The sequence below is a fragment of the Tauraco erythrolophus genome, chromosome 14 (assembly GCF_009769465.1).
Source record: "Tauraco erythrolophus isolate bTauEry1 chromosome 14, bTauEry1.pri, whole genome shotgun sequence".
Classification (NCBI taxonomy): Eukaryota; Metazoa; Chordata; class Aves; order Musophagiformes; family Musophagidae; genus Tauraco; species Tauraco erythrolophus.
The window spans coordinates 9,223,397-9,242,561 of NC_141478.1; the positions used below are offsets into that span (position 1 = coordinate 9,223,397).

A 19,165-nucleotide genomic window follows, 5' to 3' on the forward strand; every position below is an offset into this window, starting at 1 on the left:
ACTGTGCCTACTCAATTCCACAGCCTTCTCCTTTTAATAAAGAAGACCAGCACCTTCTAATTTTTGTTTTCAGATAGCATCAGAAATAACAAGAGTACCTTCGTCGAGGTTAGAGCAGTCTCTGCTCGCACCTCTCAACAGATTAAACAAGGAGCCCTTGCCCCAGAAAGCAGCAGAACACAGAGACCTAACTCTGATGAAGAAAAATAATAATTTTATCTCCTACAGAATGTGCCAGTTCTTTTCAGATGGTGTCAGAACTGGTTCTCTGCCAAGTCAGGAGCAACGAAGACTGCGTGCCATGTAACCGTTAGGCAGCTGGACGCAGCATTTCTCCTTTAACCTAGATTACGCTGCCAGGGGATCATTCCCAGCAAGGTAAGCGACGGGCAATAGTGCAGTTGCAGGGCAAACGTGAGGTGTTTTCAAATGATAGAACCCATTCAACCAGCGAGGGAACACACAAGAACTCTTGTGGTCATAAGAGGGCAGGATAGGGAGGAGCAGACAGGAAAATCTAAACCATGAATGCCCAAATCCAGTAACGAGCTTTTCTTCTCACAGGGGATTCTGATATTATCACAACCAACTTCATTCCCTTCCCTCCGGGAGCTTACACAACTAGAAATACGACCTTGCAGTTTTTCTGACTCGATGAGCTCTGAGCCAGGCTTCCCTCCTTAACTACAGGTTCCAAAGATCCTTTATTATAATGGAATTTTTCACCCAAAATTAAAACAGCAAAACAAGCTCCTTATCACGATATGATTAATGGAAAATTGTTGCACTTGGAATCACAGGGGTTTGGGAGTTAAGGTGCGTGTGTAATGGGAAATTTAGTGCTTGTGAGTGGTTCCAGATTCACAGCTTCGGAAACCCAGTTCCCTACAAATCACAGCATTGTCAGCACTCAGAGAAGCTTCTCCCACACACTGTCCTTCACCAGAACCCTCAGCCATGGTCTGCTGAAGAAGTCAGAGTTGGTGGCCAACGGTCCTTGGCTCATATTATTGAAGGAAAAGAAGAAAGTGCTGATTTCCTGGGACACAAGTTGGTACTCACTAGACTACAGATCCAGCATCACCAGTGCATGTTACACAGAGATCATGGGCAGGTCGGATCATACCACTCTTCAGTCACCATTACACTGCATTCAAACCACTGCCTACAGATAACAGGATCCATCGACCCAAATCATACTTGACTTCAGGCCATTTTAACCACAGCTCCTAACTTGCCCCAGCCCACTATAGAAAATCTGACTGCCGGAACCTTCAACTGGTGAATTCCAGCTTTCCAGTGTAAACATGATTAGTTATGAGTCATATACCTATTACAGTTATCTATCTATGCAGCTATTTCACAACCCTGTATTAAAATATAGGAACATCAATATTTCCTTATCTAGCAGTCATGTTCCAGGTCCTGTTTCTGTTTGTGAAACATTACTCTGCCTTCTCCCATCTCCACTCCCCCAGGGAGTGTGTCATGGCACCAAGCTCATCTGCAAAGACACAGGGAAGGAAAAAGGGTAGAGTTCACTTATTCAGAGAACAAAATTAATCTTGAGGTTACTGTGAGACAAGTTAATTTTGAAAGTGCTGTATGGAGGATAAAAACCTATCACAGGATCAAAGCTGTTGGCTCACTGCATACTATGCAGCTTCTTTTATGTCACTGTTTCAGCTTCAGATGTGGCCTTGCTAATGTGAGGATGCCCACCAGGGAGGAGAGGATGCCACAGAAACCAATCACTCCTGGGTTGGTCTTGTAGATCCTCAGCGTATCCAAAGGACCTGAGAGATCACAGAGATTCTTCACCAAGTCCAGCAGCAAAGGAGGATGTCTTTTTAGTATCTGAAACAGCAGGAGAAGAAAACCATGCAAACTATCACATTTCACACAGTTCAGTTCCTGATCATGTTTGTCCCAGAAGAAATTCTTCTTTGTCTTTTCTTCCTGTACAGCTTGTTCCAGTCTCCAGGAGATCTCATACCAGTCCCTGGCTAGATTCATCAGGAGCGAGAAGTAGTAACACTTGGTAGCCCAATTCCGCCACTTTGGCTTATCAATGTCGGGTTGGAGCCCAATGCTCTTCAACCACAGGACTGTATCGCAGACGAAGTAGAGGACACGGGTCAGGTTGGAGGCTGTAAGGCAGACGCGAGGAACCATGTCTGGCAGCTGCGTAGTTCTCCTGGCTGCCACCAAGGCGTGAACCATGTTGCCCAGTCTCAACACTGCAAGAAACCCCACAAAAGTTAGCACGGCCTGGCCTTTACAGCACAGACACAGCCCTACGTGGGACAACCCGGCATGTCACTGTCCACCGGTACTTTTAAAAAACTTACTGGGTTGTGGGCATTTGTATGCTGAAGTGTTTTCTTCTCACAGTGTGAGAAGTGAGGAAAGGGGTGTAAACATCTCAGTTCTGTCCTGCATGGGCCCAGGACCTACACACAAATTTTGTCCGTAAGCAGGACTCACAGTCTTCTCCTGCCACTCTGTTCTCAGCGCGTGGGTGCCCTCGGGACCAGTATCACCAACTGATCTGAACGAGTCAGTGTCAGCAAAAGAAATGACACAAACAGAGCCTCTAATGTCAGCTGTTCGCTGCACTGGATTTCACCTAACTCTGTGGACAGGAGACGCTACTGCACTAACCCTGTCGCAACCATGAGCCACAACTTTCCTAAGCCTCTGTGAAAGCCGGTGATTCACGTGCCAAGCACGCTGAGACCCGAGTCCCTTCTCAGCCATGAATTTGTCAGAGGTACATATAGTTAGTTCCCTGCAAACAGAACAGTATATTCCATTTCAAGCTATAATATACGGCAAGCCTGATTTCACCCACTGCACAGTTTAGGTTTCGCCCGTGAATGTTAATATAATATTATGCAAAACACTCTTCGTAACCTGCTGCGCTGTCACAGTGACAGATGTCGGCAGCACCCAAGCTTAGTAGAACTGCAAGAGCCCCGAATTTAGGCCTGACATCTATTAGCGATTTGTTTAGCAGAAGCAAGAGAATTATGGCTTTGCTGATAAACCAGCTGGCCTCTCCGCTAGAAATTACCACACTCTGAAGCTAACTGGAATCATAAAACAAATCCATGGTAACACACTACATTAGAATATTTGCCTCATATATTGAAGTTGTTCCAGGATTGAGCAATTGATAAGTAGGTGTAAGATCAACCCCAGCAACAGTGTAATCATAATGGATGCAACTGTGACACAGAACGAAGTGATGCAAAGGGTTAGGCTACGAGAAACGCGTGGAAGGGTGTATGATTTAGTAGGGTATAAATGCTAAAGAAAATTAATGCATGAAGTAGGATATGAAAAGCCACATTAAAGGATGGTCCTTCAGACGTGATTTTACTGGGATGATGACCTTTAGCGTTAGGCCATCTCAACCCATCAGCTGGAAGGATTCAGGAGAGCGCAGTAAGCCAGCCTTGCATCGTTAACTCTGTGGTCTGTCCTTGAACGGAGATGACAACTTGATCTCTGCAGCAACAGCTGACTGTTAACTTATTTCTCTTGTTCTCCCAGCAACAATTCACACTGTCTGACCAGAGAGGAGGCTGAGGAAGTAATAAATGTCTCTTTGGCCCAATCTAGCCTGGCAAGCCAAGGCAGGGAAGGGATAAGGTCTATCAACAATTTTATGAATATACTAAAAGAGGTTTTGCGGCTCAAGATAAACTGACTACAGAAAACACAAGGCCAGGAGCTGTTTTGCTGGAAGGAGCAAGAGAAGAAGGACTCATCCCTCTAGGCACCAGGTACTTACTTTTCCGGCCAGAGCTCATGCTAGATTCCAACTGCTTGAGTTTCATTACCAGCTTCTCTTTACCAGCCTTATGCTCTAGTAAATAGCTAAGCAACATGCATGTGTACTGAGTGGCTCTGGAATGGAAAAAACGAGGAAAACGGTACACAAGTGAAACACGGGCAATTCGCAGGAACGGCAGCAGCAGGGCGGCGTTTACGGCCGAGCTTAAGGTCGCCTCTCTCGCAGTGCCAGGGCGAGTTATGCCCAGCGGAAGGGGCACAAGCGCAGGCGGGGCGGCTAAGGACAGGCGAAGCGGAGAGCAGCAAGGGGTCAGCGCGGCGGGAGAGGGGCTGGTGCCCACCGGGGGGCCCTAAAGCGGCTGAAGGGCCCCCCTCACCCAGACGGGCAGTGGGGATACCCCACCCCACGGAGGTCCCCGCACAGGCGGCACGGAGGGGCCGCTGCCGGGCGGGCCGAGCCCCCCAGCCCGGTACGGGGAGGCGCCGCCGCCGGCTCCGCACTCACCGGAAGAGCTGGTCGCGGCCCTGGCTGCGGCTGGTGAAGTCCACGAAGCCCTCCATGGCGGCGGCGGAGCGGCGGCAGCCGCGGGAGGCGTGCGGGGGCCGCAGCCGCTCCGCCCGGCCCGCGCCCCGCCCCGCCGCGGAACCCTCCGTTCCGGTGCGCGTTCCCGTCGGGCCGCACCGCGCCGCGCCGTTGCCACGGCGACCGTCAACAGCGGGGCAGGTGTCCCCGCTAAAGGCTCCCCCCGGCCGCTGCTGGCCGGTGGCCGCCGTTAGCGGCTGCAACGGTTCTGCCCGGGGAGGCTGGAGCGGCCCGGCCCGGTCCGGTCCCCGCGCCCGCTCCGAGGTTCCCCGAGGGAGGCGCGCAGACAGCACCCGGTGCCTTGGAGCTGAAGTTTGTAACTTCCAGTGAAATCACCTGCTTTCCTAATTAATTGTTGGGCTTTTACCCAGGCCGAGTAAGTGTTTTAATGAAGAGCACACGAGTATTTTTGAACGCTTTGTCAGAATTCTTATACAAACTCGTGCCAAAGTTTTTACACTCCCTTTTTCTGTAGGTAAGCTCCAGGTGCCTGTGTGGCCGGTATTCCCGGAGGAGGACAAACCGCTGAGTAACAGGTGATGCAGGAAATAAAAATGAGCTGTACAGAACAGGATTGCTCTGCTTATCTATACTGAAAGGATGCCCCTTCCCTCTTAAAGATCATTAATTATCTTTTTCTTTTCCCCTATTACCTCATAAAAGTAGATATTGCACGATTCTTCTGTCTTCTGCATCTACTGTGGTTCCTGCATCCGTGGTGTGTTTTGCATTTGAAAGGGCAGAGCCATGGCTGCATATACCTGGAAGCATCCCCTGGAGATTCCTCCACCATCTGAAAAGGACTGGCTAAAGGATGATGAGGAAGATTTCTTCCTGCAGGATCCCGATCGAAAGCGTGATGCGTTGCCTCAGCCCTTCAGGATGATCAACAAACTGGTGATGCTGGTTTTTGAGAACGCGATGGAAATCATTGAAAGACGGGAGATGCTCCGAGAAGCGCAAAAACTAAAGGTCCAGCCCACAAAATGCTTTCCTACAGCAGAATTCCAGGTACAGAGCCCCTCATAAAAGAGATAGCATTAATCACCATAGTAGTTTTTCTAGAGAACATCCATTCAGTTGATTTTACATTCTTCTGTTCATCACCTTTCTCAGAATCCACCACCATCTCACTGATTCACTTCAAAAGGCTGCGGCTTCTAGCCTTGTCTGGCAGGTTCTGCTTCCCACCCATCTATCACACCTCTCTGAAAAGAGAGAAGCAGATATTAAACAGCCCTAAATTCACCTTCCGCTCCTCAGGCTGGCTCCACCCTTGTTTGCTGAGGAGAAGGTAATAAGTTAGTAGCACATAAACGGGGAAACTCAGCTCCGTGTTATGGTGAATACCCTAATGGGAGCAGAAGGGCAGTGCTGCCTTCCCATTGTTACATGGAGTTATCCAGGAGGATACGCTGGTGTCTGCTGGCGTTCTGTGATTGCCTGGAGGAGCTCAGCATCCTGTCGCAGCTCTGCGTTAGCAGTGGGAGGGCTGAGTGCTACTGAGTTCTTGGCCTTTAAAAAGCCCCTTCTGTTATTGGCATGGGACAGGTGGGAGCAAACTTTCTCTTTCCCAAGACAGAACAATCTCTGTGACAGAGATGAGAGCCCCTTCCCTGCTATTCTGATGAAAGCTCATGCAAAAATATTTCCCTTGTAGAATAAATCAGTGTTTTCTGTTGGTGAAAGGCTGGGAGTATGTCACTAGGATGGCTGATAGATCCTCCACTGGGGAAGCAGTTGAGTACACTAATCTTTTCCCTGTCTTGGTAGGTATCTGGAAGAGCCAATTGCCTAGCAGTATCAGGAAAACATGTCTTTGTTGGTCTGTGTGTGGGTCTGGCTGCCTTCAAGGTGTCTGACTGTACAGAGGTCTGTGCTTGGGATGCAGTCAAGACAGAGATTTGTACCATCCATGCTTCGGATTTGGGGAATGAACGCCACGTCCTGCTTGCTGTGGATGAAATGGGTTAGTGTGACACGGATTTCCTTGACCTAGCTGGGGGCGGCTGTACTCTGGAGCTGAAGAGTTGACAGTTGCATTATGGAAGAGTGCTAAATCAGGGAGGACTGGCAAGTGTCCTAGAAAGCCCTGCAAAGTGGGCATTAGATAACAGGTTATAGGGTGACAGAATGGACTTAGGGCCTTGTGGTTAGCAGAGGGTGTGGGTTTGGTGTGCTCTCTAGAGCAGCAGATGCAGGTGCAGAGCTGAGAGTGAAGTGTGGTAAATTTTAGGAACACCTTGGACCAGACAAAAAGGACCATGGCTAGGTGTGACCTCCTGCCCATGCTTTGTTTCAGCACCTGTAATTGCACATCCCTGTGGTAAATATGTTAGTCTGTTGATTCATCTGAAACCTATCCATTCTGGTGGAGATACTTTTCAAACTGACTTATCCATCTCCGTGTATAATTGAGTGTTTGCTGGTGCTGGCATAAGGAAACCAGCAAAGGTTTAGTGTTGGAAGCAGTGGGATACTCTTCCTTGAGCCCAGGAAAAAATGTAGTCCCGTTTACTCTCCTGCACATGTTGTAGCAGCCATCTCCCAAGAGCATGGCTACCGTCTGTTCACTCTTCTCCTCCTCCTCCTCTTACTCTTGTATTTCTCTTCCAGGGCTTGTCTGGCTCTTCTGCTTTCACAAGGAAAGCTTCCTACTCATTAAAATCCTAAATGAAATGGTAAGTACTGAGTTAACTCCATAGATGCTGGGCAAAGGCTGGGAAGTAATCAATCATGAAGAGCACTAATTGCTCTGAGGAATTTCTGTCATGGGCAGCAGCACTCCAAGAGTGCTGCCCAATATTTGTTCCTGTTCTTCCAACAATCTGTCGGGCCTTCACCCTGTTGAAAATGGTGTAAGGCCATGGAGCTCTCTTGAGTCGGTGATTTTGCTTTGATGCCAGCCCGTTTTCCTTTGGCAGGAGGATATCAGCAAGCGAAGTACTTGTGTGGAGATGGTTCTGTCTCCAGGAGGGGATTACGCAGGAATCCTGCTGCAAGGCAAGTGCAAGGACATGGTGTGTTGGGTGACGACTGTTGTGTTCTAGCAGAAGGGCCAGCAGCAATGCTTCTAAAATGTTCAAAGTGTTCTGGGTTCCCAGGGAGCCTGTTCCTGACCCTCCCAGTCTCTCCTCCAGCTTAGAGAGCTGCTCCTGCTGCTCTCTGTCCTCTCCAAAAGGCCTGGTGTGGACCAGGACTGATCCCAAAAGTGAGTTGTCTGGAACTGATCAGTGCAGTTCCCAGCTCCCAGAAGACTCAGCGAAAGCCAGTTTCCTACTCCTCTCCATAAGTATCAAACTCAGGTCTTTCTCTGGTTCACTATGGCTCATTGTTACACTGGAAATATGGAGACTTGAAGGGTTTCCTCTGCAGACATCAGCCAGACAACATAAAGACAGTCTCTAAAAACACTACAACAAACTCCTTGCTACAAGATTCTTCTGCTTAATGGCAGAAGCTGCCTTTATCAACCCGTTTGCTGCTAGCAGGTTTTCTGAACCCCTGTTTGGTAGAATCTGTCTGGACATACGCTGAGAATGAGATATGCGGTGCCCACAGAGAACCAGTGTGAGACCACGTCTGACTTTCTACTTTAACTCAGAGGCAACAGGTCCAATTCTTTGACTGAGTCTCTTCATGGAATGCGTTTGGTGGATATTGGACCTTGAGGGCTTGAGCTGGAGGCTGAGATGTTGGTCTCGGTCAAGCATATGAAGCCTTAAGTGGGAGGAGAGATGGGCTGCATGGAGTTCACAGGGATTTTATATTTCAAAGAATATCCAAATCTTGTTTTAAGGATGTAAGATAACAGAGGCTGCTTGCTTGAAAGACCTTTTCTCCTCATTTTCAATTGCTCAACATGGTTTCCTAATGCAGACAGCACAAAACCTTGGCTGGACATCTACCAATTGCCTAAGGATTCCTGGCTGAAGGAGATGGAAAAGAACCCAGGAGCTTCATCAGGACTGTCTTGCAGAGAGAGGAGGTCAAGTTCGACATCTGCGGTACAAACCAGCTCCAACTCCCACTGTGATATTTTTCCTCATACCCTTTTGCCTACAGGTCTTTCCTCAAGCCTTTCTCCTGCAGATGGCAACAGCAAGATACAGGCTGAACAAGTCTGTCGGCCCAGGGGGATGGAGTATATGTGTCTACAGCTGCCCGTCCCACATTTCACAAAACCTTTTTGTTACTGGGACATGTTTACTCTCCCAAAACAGGCTTTCCAACGAGGTTCCTTTGGTCTCAGGGCTAGCATTCGTGCTGCCCCTCCCTGAAACAGGCAGCTCCTTTCCCAGCAGTATTGGCCCATCTGAGGAGGCTCTATGTAAGGGTGTTCCCACAGGGCTTCTGCCTTCTGTTGCTGGGGGAAGGTGAAGGAGTGGGAATCAGGCCTGATACCTCCGGCTTGGGAGTCTGGTCCTGAACCAGGGTTCGTGTTTTAGGCTGTCTGCAAGAGCAGCCTGGTGGGGTCACGGCCAAGCCTGCCTGAGCAGAGCTGGGTCTCTGCGGGTTTGCTCTAACCACTGCCACCTCGGTGCTTTGGCAGAAAAGTCTGGAGCTGCTCAGTTACTGGCCTGGGTGAATGTCCTGAGCTGTTCTGGGGAATTTTAAATGCTGAGCCCTCTCCTGCATCACTTTCACCCTGCTAGATTTCACCTCTTGGCACACAGGCACCTTCTGACCAGCACCTCCAGCTAACCGTTGGTGACACCTGCCTCGTAACTCTTCCCCACTCCTTCAGCAGAGACTTTCCTGGCCGTTTAAGAAGGAGCTGCTTCTCAGCCCTGTCTTCAGGTCAAACATCCCCCCTTAACTTGGCCAAGCGGAAAGCAAAGGCATTCCCTCTTCGCTAGTTCCATGTAAACTACCCAAGTTCCTGCCTCTTCCTTGTCTTTTCTGTTTAGCCAGGTGTCACTGTGTGTGGATGGGGGTGGCAGTGAGGACACACTGGTGCCAGTCCCCTGTTAGTGTTTTCCATTCCTCGCCAAGCACATGTGACCTCCTCCAGTCCTGGGCTCTCTGAAGTAAAATCTGGTTCTTGTATTCAGCAGCACTCTGCAACCTTTAGTCCTGCTTCTTTTTTTTCCCCTGTTTTTCCCTGATTATCCCGGCCTCTTTTTTTTTTTTTTTGGCCTCTTGCCTGACTCTTGCTGTACCCCACCCAGGCCTGTGCTGCAACAAGGTTAATTCAGACAAATTAGTAAGATCAGAAGTAGAGGTTATTTAGGGCATAAAGACAGAAGGTGTCTGGGTAGGACGTCCTTTGTAATGTTGTTGAGCAAGTAGTGACCTCCCTGAAGCCTGTGCTTTGGCCTCTAGAATCAGCCTGAACCAGTATCTCCTAGGCAGCGTCAGTCAAGTTTTGCATACACTTACTTTAGGAAGCATTTGATTCCCGTGAACAGGTGAAAACTTAGCAATGTAAGGCACAAGACAGTTCTAAGGCTGATGTTTTTCTGTTGCAGGAGTCTTCTCTGTCTGCAAACAAAGGTGATGCAAAGCTGAGTTTCCCAGTGCTGCTGCTGAAAGTGAAGCCACCCAAACCCATTACAGGTCAGGACTGATTCTGTACTTGCAACCTACAGCCTCCTTCAGGTGATAAAGGAATCATGGCCCTTATAAATATACAACAGGTCAGAAAGTTTCAGTAACGTGCTCCTTGGTTCCTTCCTGACCTGTCTTTGCAGTTACATGTAATCCTCTAATGGAAGTTGCTTCTTACCCGACCGTCTCACATGTCACCTTTGTTAGCACTAAATGCTTCGGTGTGTCTTGAAGTAGGTGTCGTACACCCTCGGCTTCATCATCACTAGAGAGGGAGGAGGTTGTTTCCTAGATCGTAGCAACATGACAGCACCCCTAGTTCACCACTCAGTCCTGGATTCATAGGAAAACGCTGAGGATGGGGAGGGAGCAGAGCTTATGCTGGGACACTGGCAGGGGTAATGCCACAGAAAGGCAAGGTGAGCTGGGTCCACAGATGACTAGCTCTAATCCCTGCCTTCAAGTACTGGAAAACGGGCTAGTGATATGGAAAGTCCCACAGAATATATTCTTAATATTGAAATACTTCTACCAGGAAGATGCAGTGTGTCCATCTTCAAGATGATGCCACCCTGAAGGAAGGATGGTCAAAGTGCCTCTGAGCACTCTATGGTGTCTGCTTCTCTAGGGCTGTGCCTTTTCCCTTTGTTTTCCTAATCCAGGCAGTAGTTTTAAAAGCCCTTTGGATGCCTTGAAGAAAGTGGATGATGACAGCATGCTTGGCTTGGGGTACAATCACCTAATCAAGGAGTCCCAGTGGGAGCTGCAGGAAGCAATCTTCCGCAGCACTTATCGGGAGTATCTGGAAGTCGAGGGTGAGAGAGAGAGAAAAGAGGAGATGCCCAGGTGAGTGGGAGCACCAACCAGAATTTCAGTCCATGAGACTTCAACACAGGGCACTTTTCAAGTGTAGATGGACGCCTCTGTGTTAGCTTTGCCTCCTTCATCCCAAGACTTCAGGGCAGGGGGGCAAGAGCCATTCCAGGTCTTGCCACAGTGCTGCCTACTTATCAAGGCCTTTCTTTTACATCTATTTCTTACTTCTGTTTTTTCAGACATGCTACTTTTCATTTTCTCCTGCCTAGTCGGATCCTACAGAGGGGCCCTGAAATGAAAATGCAGCCAGGTAATCCAAATGGGCAAAAAGCTGTTAACCTATTAAGCACGTTGTTGCATGACATTGAGCTCCAGTTAGAGCTCAATGGCTCTGGCTTGGGTTCACTATATAAATTCTGTCTCCGAGGACATAAGCCTGGATAAGTCAGTCACTGGCATGAAGTCAAACTAACTTAGCTCTGTAGTTTTTAAAAAAAAAATCCCACAAAAAAACCCCAAACCACCAAAAAAGATGAGGGGACACATAGGCAAGATATAAATAACAGACAAGGAGAGAATTTGTTGTGGTTTAATTTCTGTGTGAGCAGAATTTCTATAAGTCCTGTCAGAGAAGCCATGAGAAGTCTAATGAAAGCTTTCTAATGGTATTTTGGTGTCCTGGATTGTTTCTTTCTTTGTCCCCAGTCTCCTTCTCACTTTTGGTGTCCCCTTCTCTGTACTAGGTGTTCCAGCTGGCATCAGCGTGCACTGGAATGGAAACCACAATCTCTGCTTGTACTTACTTAACCGTCCACTCAAGGAAAAAGTGGGTAAGAAAGTCGTGTTTTCTCTAGAAGATCACTTTGTAGGGAGTAGGAGTGTTCAGTGGCCAGTGGCTGTCATTCAGTCAGATCTTCATGATTCAGGGAAACGAGAAATGAAGAGCTGCCCTGTATCTTGTAGGTTCGACGGCATTGTAGGGCTCCATGTTGCACAAGCTGGCAGTATTTTGAGTGAAGCCACTCTGGTAGGAGACTCCGGAATGGTGAACATGTTGGGAAACTGGAAGCTGATACCATGAGACAGAATGCTTTGCACCTTCTTACAGTTATCTCTTCGTGTCCTTCTGTTTAGATTCTGATCCAGAACCTGATGTTGTCTGGCCATGTGCAGCTCCAATTGCATGCTCGGCTGTCAGCTCCTGCTCCAGATACCTGGCAGTGGCATGTGAAGATGCAACAATAACTATTTGGGATAAACAGCTAGGTGAGCTTGCCCTTTGGGACTGTTTTGGATCACAGGGGATAAATTGCTCCCTTCCTTAGGAGTTTGAGGCTCTGCCTTGGTATGAACAGGAGACTGGCAGTGAGTTTACAAGCAATTCTGAAAATAGTTTGGACTCACTTCTTCATGGGATGCTTGGCCAGGCGTTGCCAATGCAGAGTGGCTGCCTCAGCCCTGACAGTTCCCATCCACAGTGATGCAGGGGCTGTGAACTGCTGCACCCAGAACTGATGCCTGTCTTACCCTCAGACTGTGAGACAGTCACTGCTTTGCCACTGCACCCTCAGGTCATCTTTGAGGCTGTTGTGGCATCACGGTCCAGGCTGCCATCAGTGCTAGTGTCACCCTGCCATGATGCACGGATTCTCCTGGCAGAAGAATCTTCTTCTGCCATCAGAATTGTTCTGCAGGCTGCTGCCCCTGAGCAGGCCACGCTCCAAGCTAAGCTTTCCTTGGATAAATTGCCAACTCTTTTTTCTTCCTAAACTATGTTCTTTTTTTTTTCTTTTTGTCCCTGCTTCCCCAGGATACCCACTGTCTGTGACTGCCATTCTAGAGGAACGTCTCATCCGTACTGTCCACTTCCTGCACAGTTCTGCAGCTGCCAGCGATGAGACACCTTGTCCTGGTACAGATCCTGTCTGCCCCATCGTGCAGCTTCTAGTGCTATGTACAGACAGCTCTTTCTATTTGGTGAAAGCACCCAGGGCCGGGCAGTCTAGCATCACGCTCCTGGCAGACAGGTGAGGTAGATTCTGATAGACCGTACTCCAACCAAAGAAACCATGTGGTATAGTGGTCAGGTTCAGCAGGGAGCCCCAGATTTCTGTGGGGTAGAGAACTTTCTACTGCTTTCACCCAGATAGCTCTGCCATGCTGCTGTCAGCAGCAAGTGTGGTTTTGCTATGAGTCAGTTCCAATGCTAAAATCCAATGGTTATGCCAGAATTGGGAGTGTTTCTGGGTTCTTCTATGCACCAGAACACAAGTGCTTGTAACTCTGTGCTGGGGCTGATGTTCAACTAGCTGGGTTTCTGCTAGGTACCCAGGGGAATTTTTTTCTTCTCTCTTCTGATCTTTCCAGAATAACTTCCTCTTAGAAGTCGTATAAGCATTTCTTGCTATCTTTCTATCAGTTTTATATTCACTTATCCCCTTGGTTTGAGGAGAAGGGTCAGCTTTGGGGAAGCTGCTGCTCTGAAGGCTATGGTTTCATGCCTCCATGACAGGCAGGGGATTTGTATCTCCAGTATAGCTCCTAGGCAGGTATGCACAGGGACAGGCCCAGGAGGAGGCAAGCTTTGTCTCCATAGGGAAGGGGCTTGGCTGGAACTTTATGCCAGCTCGTGTGCCAGAAACTGCCATTGTCATTATTACAGCCTCTCAGAACATGCCAGGTACTCAGCATAAGCCTGAGTCTGTTTTACAGGCCTGAAGATCCAAATCTTGCTGTCAGTGCGGTGGTGCCTGTCCTGACATTCCCCAGTGCTGTGAGTATCACTGCCAGTTCTCTTAAGAGAACACAGGTCCATCTGGCCTAGGATCCCATTTCCAGTAATGGCTGTAACTGGGTGCTTAGAAGATAAAGAACAGGGCAATCAGATATGGTACTGCCCTCACATCCTTTCCTGGCCTCCAACTATTTTAGCTTGGGGACTTCCTGCACCAGTTACAGGTCTGTATGTAGCTGGTAACTCTCAAAGGATTTTTTCTTCCATGATCTTACTTAATATCCCCTTGCACCTGTGTCCTCTAATGACCACTCAGGTGGGAGGCACTGGAGGTCCTCTGCACATAGACATGTCCAACTGCGAAGATGAGAAGGTCCATGCATGAAGCTTTGGGCATCAGGATCAAATATGAGAGGGCACCATGGTGAGGTGAATTTACAAGCACAAGTCCAGCCAGACCTTTCAAGTGGCCTGATAAAGTTTTCAGGCATGGGGAAAAAAGGACTAAAAGCCACTCACCAGAGCCAGTCATGCGGAAGGCTGGATCTAGTTCATTTCTAACCTGTCCTGCTACCCTTTTCCAATCTCACCATGCAGCAATTGCAGTCCAAATTCCCTGCACAGCCTGTTCTTGATCTGATGTTGCCCTATGACTGCTGGGCAGGCAAAGAACACAGTATCATAGTTGGAGGTGTGAAGTCCTCAATGTCATTACATGTCCTTTCCAGCAAAGGCTTTTTGCTTCTTTTACATCTAAGTGTCAACTTTCTGTTTCAGGCCCTGGTCTTCTCCTGGGATGGCACAGTGTCCCTGATGAACACTGCCACGTCACAGATTGTTTACTGCTTCAGTACTCCACCTTCTCATGCTGTAGCATCTCCCTGGCAGCCAGTGTTTGTAGTGGATAGTGTGAATTGGTGCTTGCTGCTTCGAGGTGGGTTAGCACCTTGGAGTGGTCTTAGATACCTGGTTACTGGTGCATTCAGCTATGCACTGATCCTTGATAGTTCTTTTTATTGGGTGACTCCTGATGCAATAGCCCACTGTTCTTGTTTCTATCTAGGAGATAAGCAGGAGCAGGCAGATGCATTGGCACAGAGCAGTGCCAGTCACAGCACCATCTTCATTTTTAACTTCAACTCCTACCCACTGAAGGAGGCTTTCCCAAAGGAACCAGATTTGCCTTTCAAATCCTTGCAGAACCTGCCATGGATTGAGAGATGTAACATTTTCTTACGTGATAGGTAAGGTTCTCCTTCTGCCTGACAGGTAAGTGCACTTGCATTATTGTAAGCTGTGGTGTTGCTCAGGTCCATGCAAGGTCTCACTCTGGAGCTTCTGGGTTCTTTTGTGTGCTTTGACAGATTTATGTCTGGGTAAGGTTGACTTTCAGGTAGCTGGATTCCTGACAGCCACCCAGAACCCTTCCTCCTCTGCCTTCTGTCCTTCCTAGAACAACAGCTGTAAGTCAGGATGCCTAGGGCAAGCTTGTCACTCCAGGTACAGAGGGCTTGCTGGTTCTAATGTGCTTTTGTGCAAGTTTGTCAGGCAGGGAATATGATCCTCGCTTAAGTGTCTGTGTCTTCCTTTTGTCTCTATAGCTAGGCAGAGCTGGGATCTCTTTGCATCTTGCTTCTCCCCTCTATTTCTAGGTTCGTTCGATGTTTAAGTAGGTTTATGTTGGAGGTTTCTCAGTTTGGGGAGATCCTCAGCACTCTCAGGCCGAGGTTGCAGAGCTTAGCTGATGCATTGAGTTCATGCCGTCACTAGATGGCAATGTGACATCTCTTATTGGGTGACCTTTTGCTCGAATTACTTCTTTCGGGAACCTGAAGCCAGATCCATGTAAGTGATAACTCTGCTCTTTTCCCTGTGCCTTAATTCTCCAGTTTGAAGTGGAACAAGTGAGCACAGGTATGATCTGACAGTACACATTACTTGGTAGCCTTCCCTGATTCCTTGTCTCCAGGGTGAGTCCTGTGGTGTTACCTGGCTAGTTAAGCGCAGAAAAGTTTCATCCTATGCTACCAGCCGCCAGTTCTGTCCCTCCTTCTCATACAGCCGAAGAGGAGACTTTTTTCTGCCTTATACCAGAAAAATTGAGGAGGTATCACCTCCAGGGACATCTTGCTCCCTGGGTACTGAGAGCTAAAGCCAGAGCAGAGCAAATACAACTGCAGTGAGACCTGTGTGTACAGAGGCTAACAGGCAAAGAGCAATAGGGAGGTCATTGCTATCAAGAGCAGTAAACTTGAGCGCTGAGTGGCATGAGGGAATCAATGAGGCTTTCTGGACAGAAGAAGTCTGAACTGCCTAATTTGCAGTGAGCCCCAGGGACCCTTGGGGGAACCAGGCTAAGGTTGTCTGAGCACCAGGGGAATGGCAGGGACTGTTTTAACCACACTTTTCTTCCCTCATTAGGCAGCAGAGCATGCTGGGGCTCAGGGAGCAGTTGCCTGAGTACTGGAGTCGGCTGCAGGCACAAGCCGCTGCCATGGACAAGGAGAGACAGAAAGCAAAGGGACAGAAGAAGCCATAGTCAGCCTTGCATCCTGAGGGCCAGGCTCTGCACTCTCACAATCTTGCAGACTCATGACCCAGCACTGATATTTTGACAGCAACTCTATTCAAATCTATCCTGCTGCTTTTCAGCCCGGGGCAATTTGTCATCCGAAATAGCTGGTTACCTGCCACTGCTCAGCCAGAAGGATCCGCACCCTGCCTCTCTCCTTACCTCATCAGAGGTTCAGCCCCTCCTCATCAGAGACAAACACTGCTGATGGAGGAGTCTTGAGGTAGGAAAGGCCTCTCATCGAGGTGGCAGACCCAACACTGGTGTGGTTCATCGAAGTATTTGTGCTGGATCTCTGAGTGCTCCCAGAGACCTGCAGCATCAGAGCAATGTGATATGTTACAATGTCCCTCCTTAATAAAGCCTTTTCTCCAGTAAAAGTCTCTTGTTCTCCATAGGACTGATATTTTATCAGACTCTGAGGTTCTGTCCTGCTGTTCCTGGGACTCACCAATGTGTCTCATCTTCTGCTCTGACCCAGATGGGCAGGCAGCAGCATCCTTGTGCTTGTCTTTTTAAACCAGGGGACAAATCAGCCATGAAGGTGGCATCCTCCAGAGCATAGCAGCACCAAGCAGCAGTGATACCACAGAGTGTGTCAGGCCTGACCTAGGCTGTTCTGCAGTCTAGTAGTTTCTTTGACTTCAAAGCAGGCGTTTTTGGGATAAGACTGCTTAGGAACTGCAGCCCGGAAATGTACAGACAAGCTCTCTGGGTTAAGGTCAGGCTAGAACTGGTGTTAGAGCCAAGAACTGATGTTACTGAGGAGCAGGACAGAATCTGGGGAGTCTGGAGAGGTCAGGGCTGTGCTGAGACAAAGACAGGCCAGGAGCATGGCCAGCATGTTGGGCAAAGGCCATAAAAAGCTGAAGCTTCTCTCATACAGGCAACACAGGACAAAGAACTAGCAGGGACAATGCAAGGCCAAGAATCCATGTATTTATTTCTTACTCCAGCAGTGTATTAAGCTAGAAGCTTGCCCTGTGCACTTGACAGATGGGAAAAAAAAGGATGCAGGCTTCCTGGTCAGTCTTTCACTTGTCAGTATTTTCAGGTCTGCAGTTCCATAGGAGACTGAAAGCATCTAGATGTTAGCTGCAGAGTCTGAGTGCTTAGTCGGGGGCTGACAGCCTACCTGCATTTTGTACCAGGCATCTTTGTTGATTTTGGGCAGTCAGGAGTCCTCTGGAACCTGAGGGGCTTTAGGGGGAGGTGACCCAAAATGTCCATTCTCAAGCATAGCAAACATATGGTTTCTCGAGCACAAAACCCATGAGAGAGCCTCAGCCTTTTTACATCTGATCATGCTTCCAGGATGACTGCCTAATCCGCAAAGAATCTGACAACTCTGCCAGCAACCACTCTGATCTGTGTGCATGAGCGAGCTGTATTTTTTCCAGGTCTCCCTCTAGTGACTTCCCCAAAGGTTCAGTAAAGCATCAATGCAGGGTGCCAGGGATTCAGCACAGACTGAGCTACATAGACACTTCCATGCCAAGTTTCAGATTTCCATATCAAGTTGTCTTAGTTTGGATTGAGTTTTGATGAGAGGTCTCAGCTCACCCTCTGGAAATAAAGTCAGCCAGTCTGTTATGGAGGTAGGGAAGGGGAGAAGCATTCCACTTGTTTCACACTTAGATGCCTGCTTTTGCTCTGGAGAAGTACAAGCTATTTGAATTAAACCTTCCTGTTTGCTACCTGTGTGAAGGGCTTCGAGGGCCACAGTAAAGCCTTTTGTGCTGTCATTTTCCATCTGCCACAGATTACAGCTTTGCAGCTCATCTGATTGTTACGGATATTGATACTGGGTTGTGTGAGCACTTGCCATCTGCTTCAGTGCAAAGTCAGGGGGGTTAGCTCAAACCACCTTCAATGCCTGCGTGCACGGGGCCTCCTGCTTCAGCACTGAAGTGAACAAGGAGCAATCCTTGATCTTCTCTTCTTGCTGTGGTGGCAGTAACAATGACTTTGTTTTTTGTGGTAGTTTCAGAAACAATGGACCTTCTGCCATAACTAGGCACAGGGGATTACTCAGGGCTGGAATTCCTATTCCTACATTGCTTTCCATGCTGCAGAGAGCCAGCACGACTAACACGTGGCCCCTCAAACAGCCCTGGTCTAATACTTGCTATTTGAGCAAATATAAAGGGCTTGGTGATCTGTGCCTTTAATCCTATCACATCTGCTTTCCATCGAGAAGAGGAGCAGGGTTTGCCTAGTATCAGAAGAAGAGGCAGAACAAGATCTGCTAAATGGTTAGATGTACTGTGCATCCACCAGTTTGTGTGTATTCATCTCAAGATATACTTGTTTGTTTGCAATTTGAATTTGCTCTAAAACCCTAATCATGTGCTTGGCCAAGATAACCAGGAGCTGGCAGGCTCCACAGAGAAAGGAAAACAACAAGCAGCTGCAGGAGGCTGATGAAGAGCCTTTGTTTTCACTCGTGACTTCAGCAGGGGACTATTTGTTTCCTGGGTCTTTGAAGGGATATAGAACAATTGGTATGATCAGTGTGTTGACATGTGTGTTGGTGATGGAGCTGAGCTCCATGGCATGTTCTGGAGAGGACCAGAGGCACCTGATTGCTTATTCCAAAGACGGTGCGCTTGCTAGCTATTCTTCCGTGCCTGGTCACTCCATGAGCTCTAGGCAGCTGTAGGTCTGAGCCAATTTGAGCTATTCCGCTGCTGGAAACTTCAGAAAGGCCTTGAGAGGTATCATAAATATCACCATCAAAAGATGAAACTGTAACAGTTCTGGCTGAGCAAACTCCTAGCTCAGTGCCAAGTTCGGTGAACTCAGAGGTGCTACCTGGGTATAATAGGAGCAATTTAGCTCTGTATTAAAAAAAAAAAAAATCAGTTGGTCGATTGAGGATTGTCAGCGGGAGGAAGAGGAGCTGAGATCCACAGAGAGGCGCTCGAGCAGCACCGTTCCAGCCGAGCCGGGTTACTGCCCGGGCGTGGGGAGATGTTTCTGTGGGAGAGGAGGCTGTTCTTTAATCTCACTAAATTATCTGCTGTTCTCTGCAAGAAGCCAAATGTCATCTTACTTCTTTGCATACTTGCTTGTGCTGTGGAAGTAGAGGAAATCAGAGGCTGATCTG

General features: G+C 48.4%; 2 protein-coding genes across 4 annotated transcripts; one reads left to right on the top strand and one right to left on the bottom strand.

Annotated features, from left to right (window-relative positions):
• Window positions 1–1,674: 1,674 nt before the first annotated feature.
• PEX11A (peroxisomal biogenesis factor 11 alpha) lies at window positions 1,675–5,177 on the bottom strand. 2 transcript variants are annotated; one of them, XM_086620411.1, is made up of 3 exons: window positions 5,038–5,177; window positions 3,800–3,915; window positions 1,675–2,240 (listed from the first exon to the last, which is right to left on the bottom strand). In XM_086620411.1, the coding sequence occupies exons 1-3, from the start codon at window positions 5,175–5,177 to the stop codon at window positions 1,675–1,677; spliced, it is 822 nt and encodes a 273-aa protein (XP_086476537.1). The 2 variants fall into 2 exon arrangements, with proteins under 2 accessions (XP_086476537.1, XP_086476538.1); XM_086620412.1 differs by lacking the exon at window positions 5,038–5,177 and adding an exon at window positions 4,307–4,362.
• Window positions 5,132–16,023, top strand: WDR93 (WD repeat domain 93). Of its 2 annotated transcripts, XM_086620409.1 has the most exons (16): window positions 5,132–5,395; window positions 6,158–6,353; window positions 7,001–7,065; window positions 7,309–7,387; window positions 8,264–8,391; window positions 8,937–8,955; window positions 9,824–9,943; window positions 10,597–10,780; window positions 10,990–11,060; window positions 11,494–11,580; window positions 11,885–12,016; window positions 12,561–12,777; window positions 13,463–13,523; window positions 14,262–14,418; window positions 14,548–14,728; window positions 15,906–16,023. In XM_086620409.1, the coding sequence occupies exons 1-16, from the start codon at window positions 5,132–5,134 to the stop codon at window positions 16,021–16,023; spliced, it is 2,079 nt and encodes a 692-aa protein (XP_086476535.1). The 2 variants fall into 2 exon arrangements, with proteins under 2 accessions (XP_086476535.1, XP_009981355.2); XM_009983053.2 differs by lacking the exon at window positions 8,937–8,955 and having other exon boundaries at window positions 9,856–9,943.
• Window positions 16,024–19,165: the final 3,142 nt, after the last annotated feature.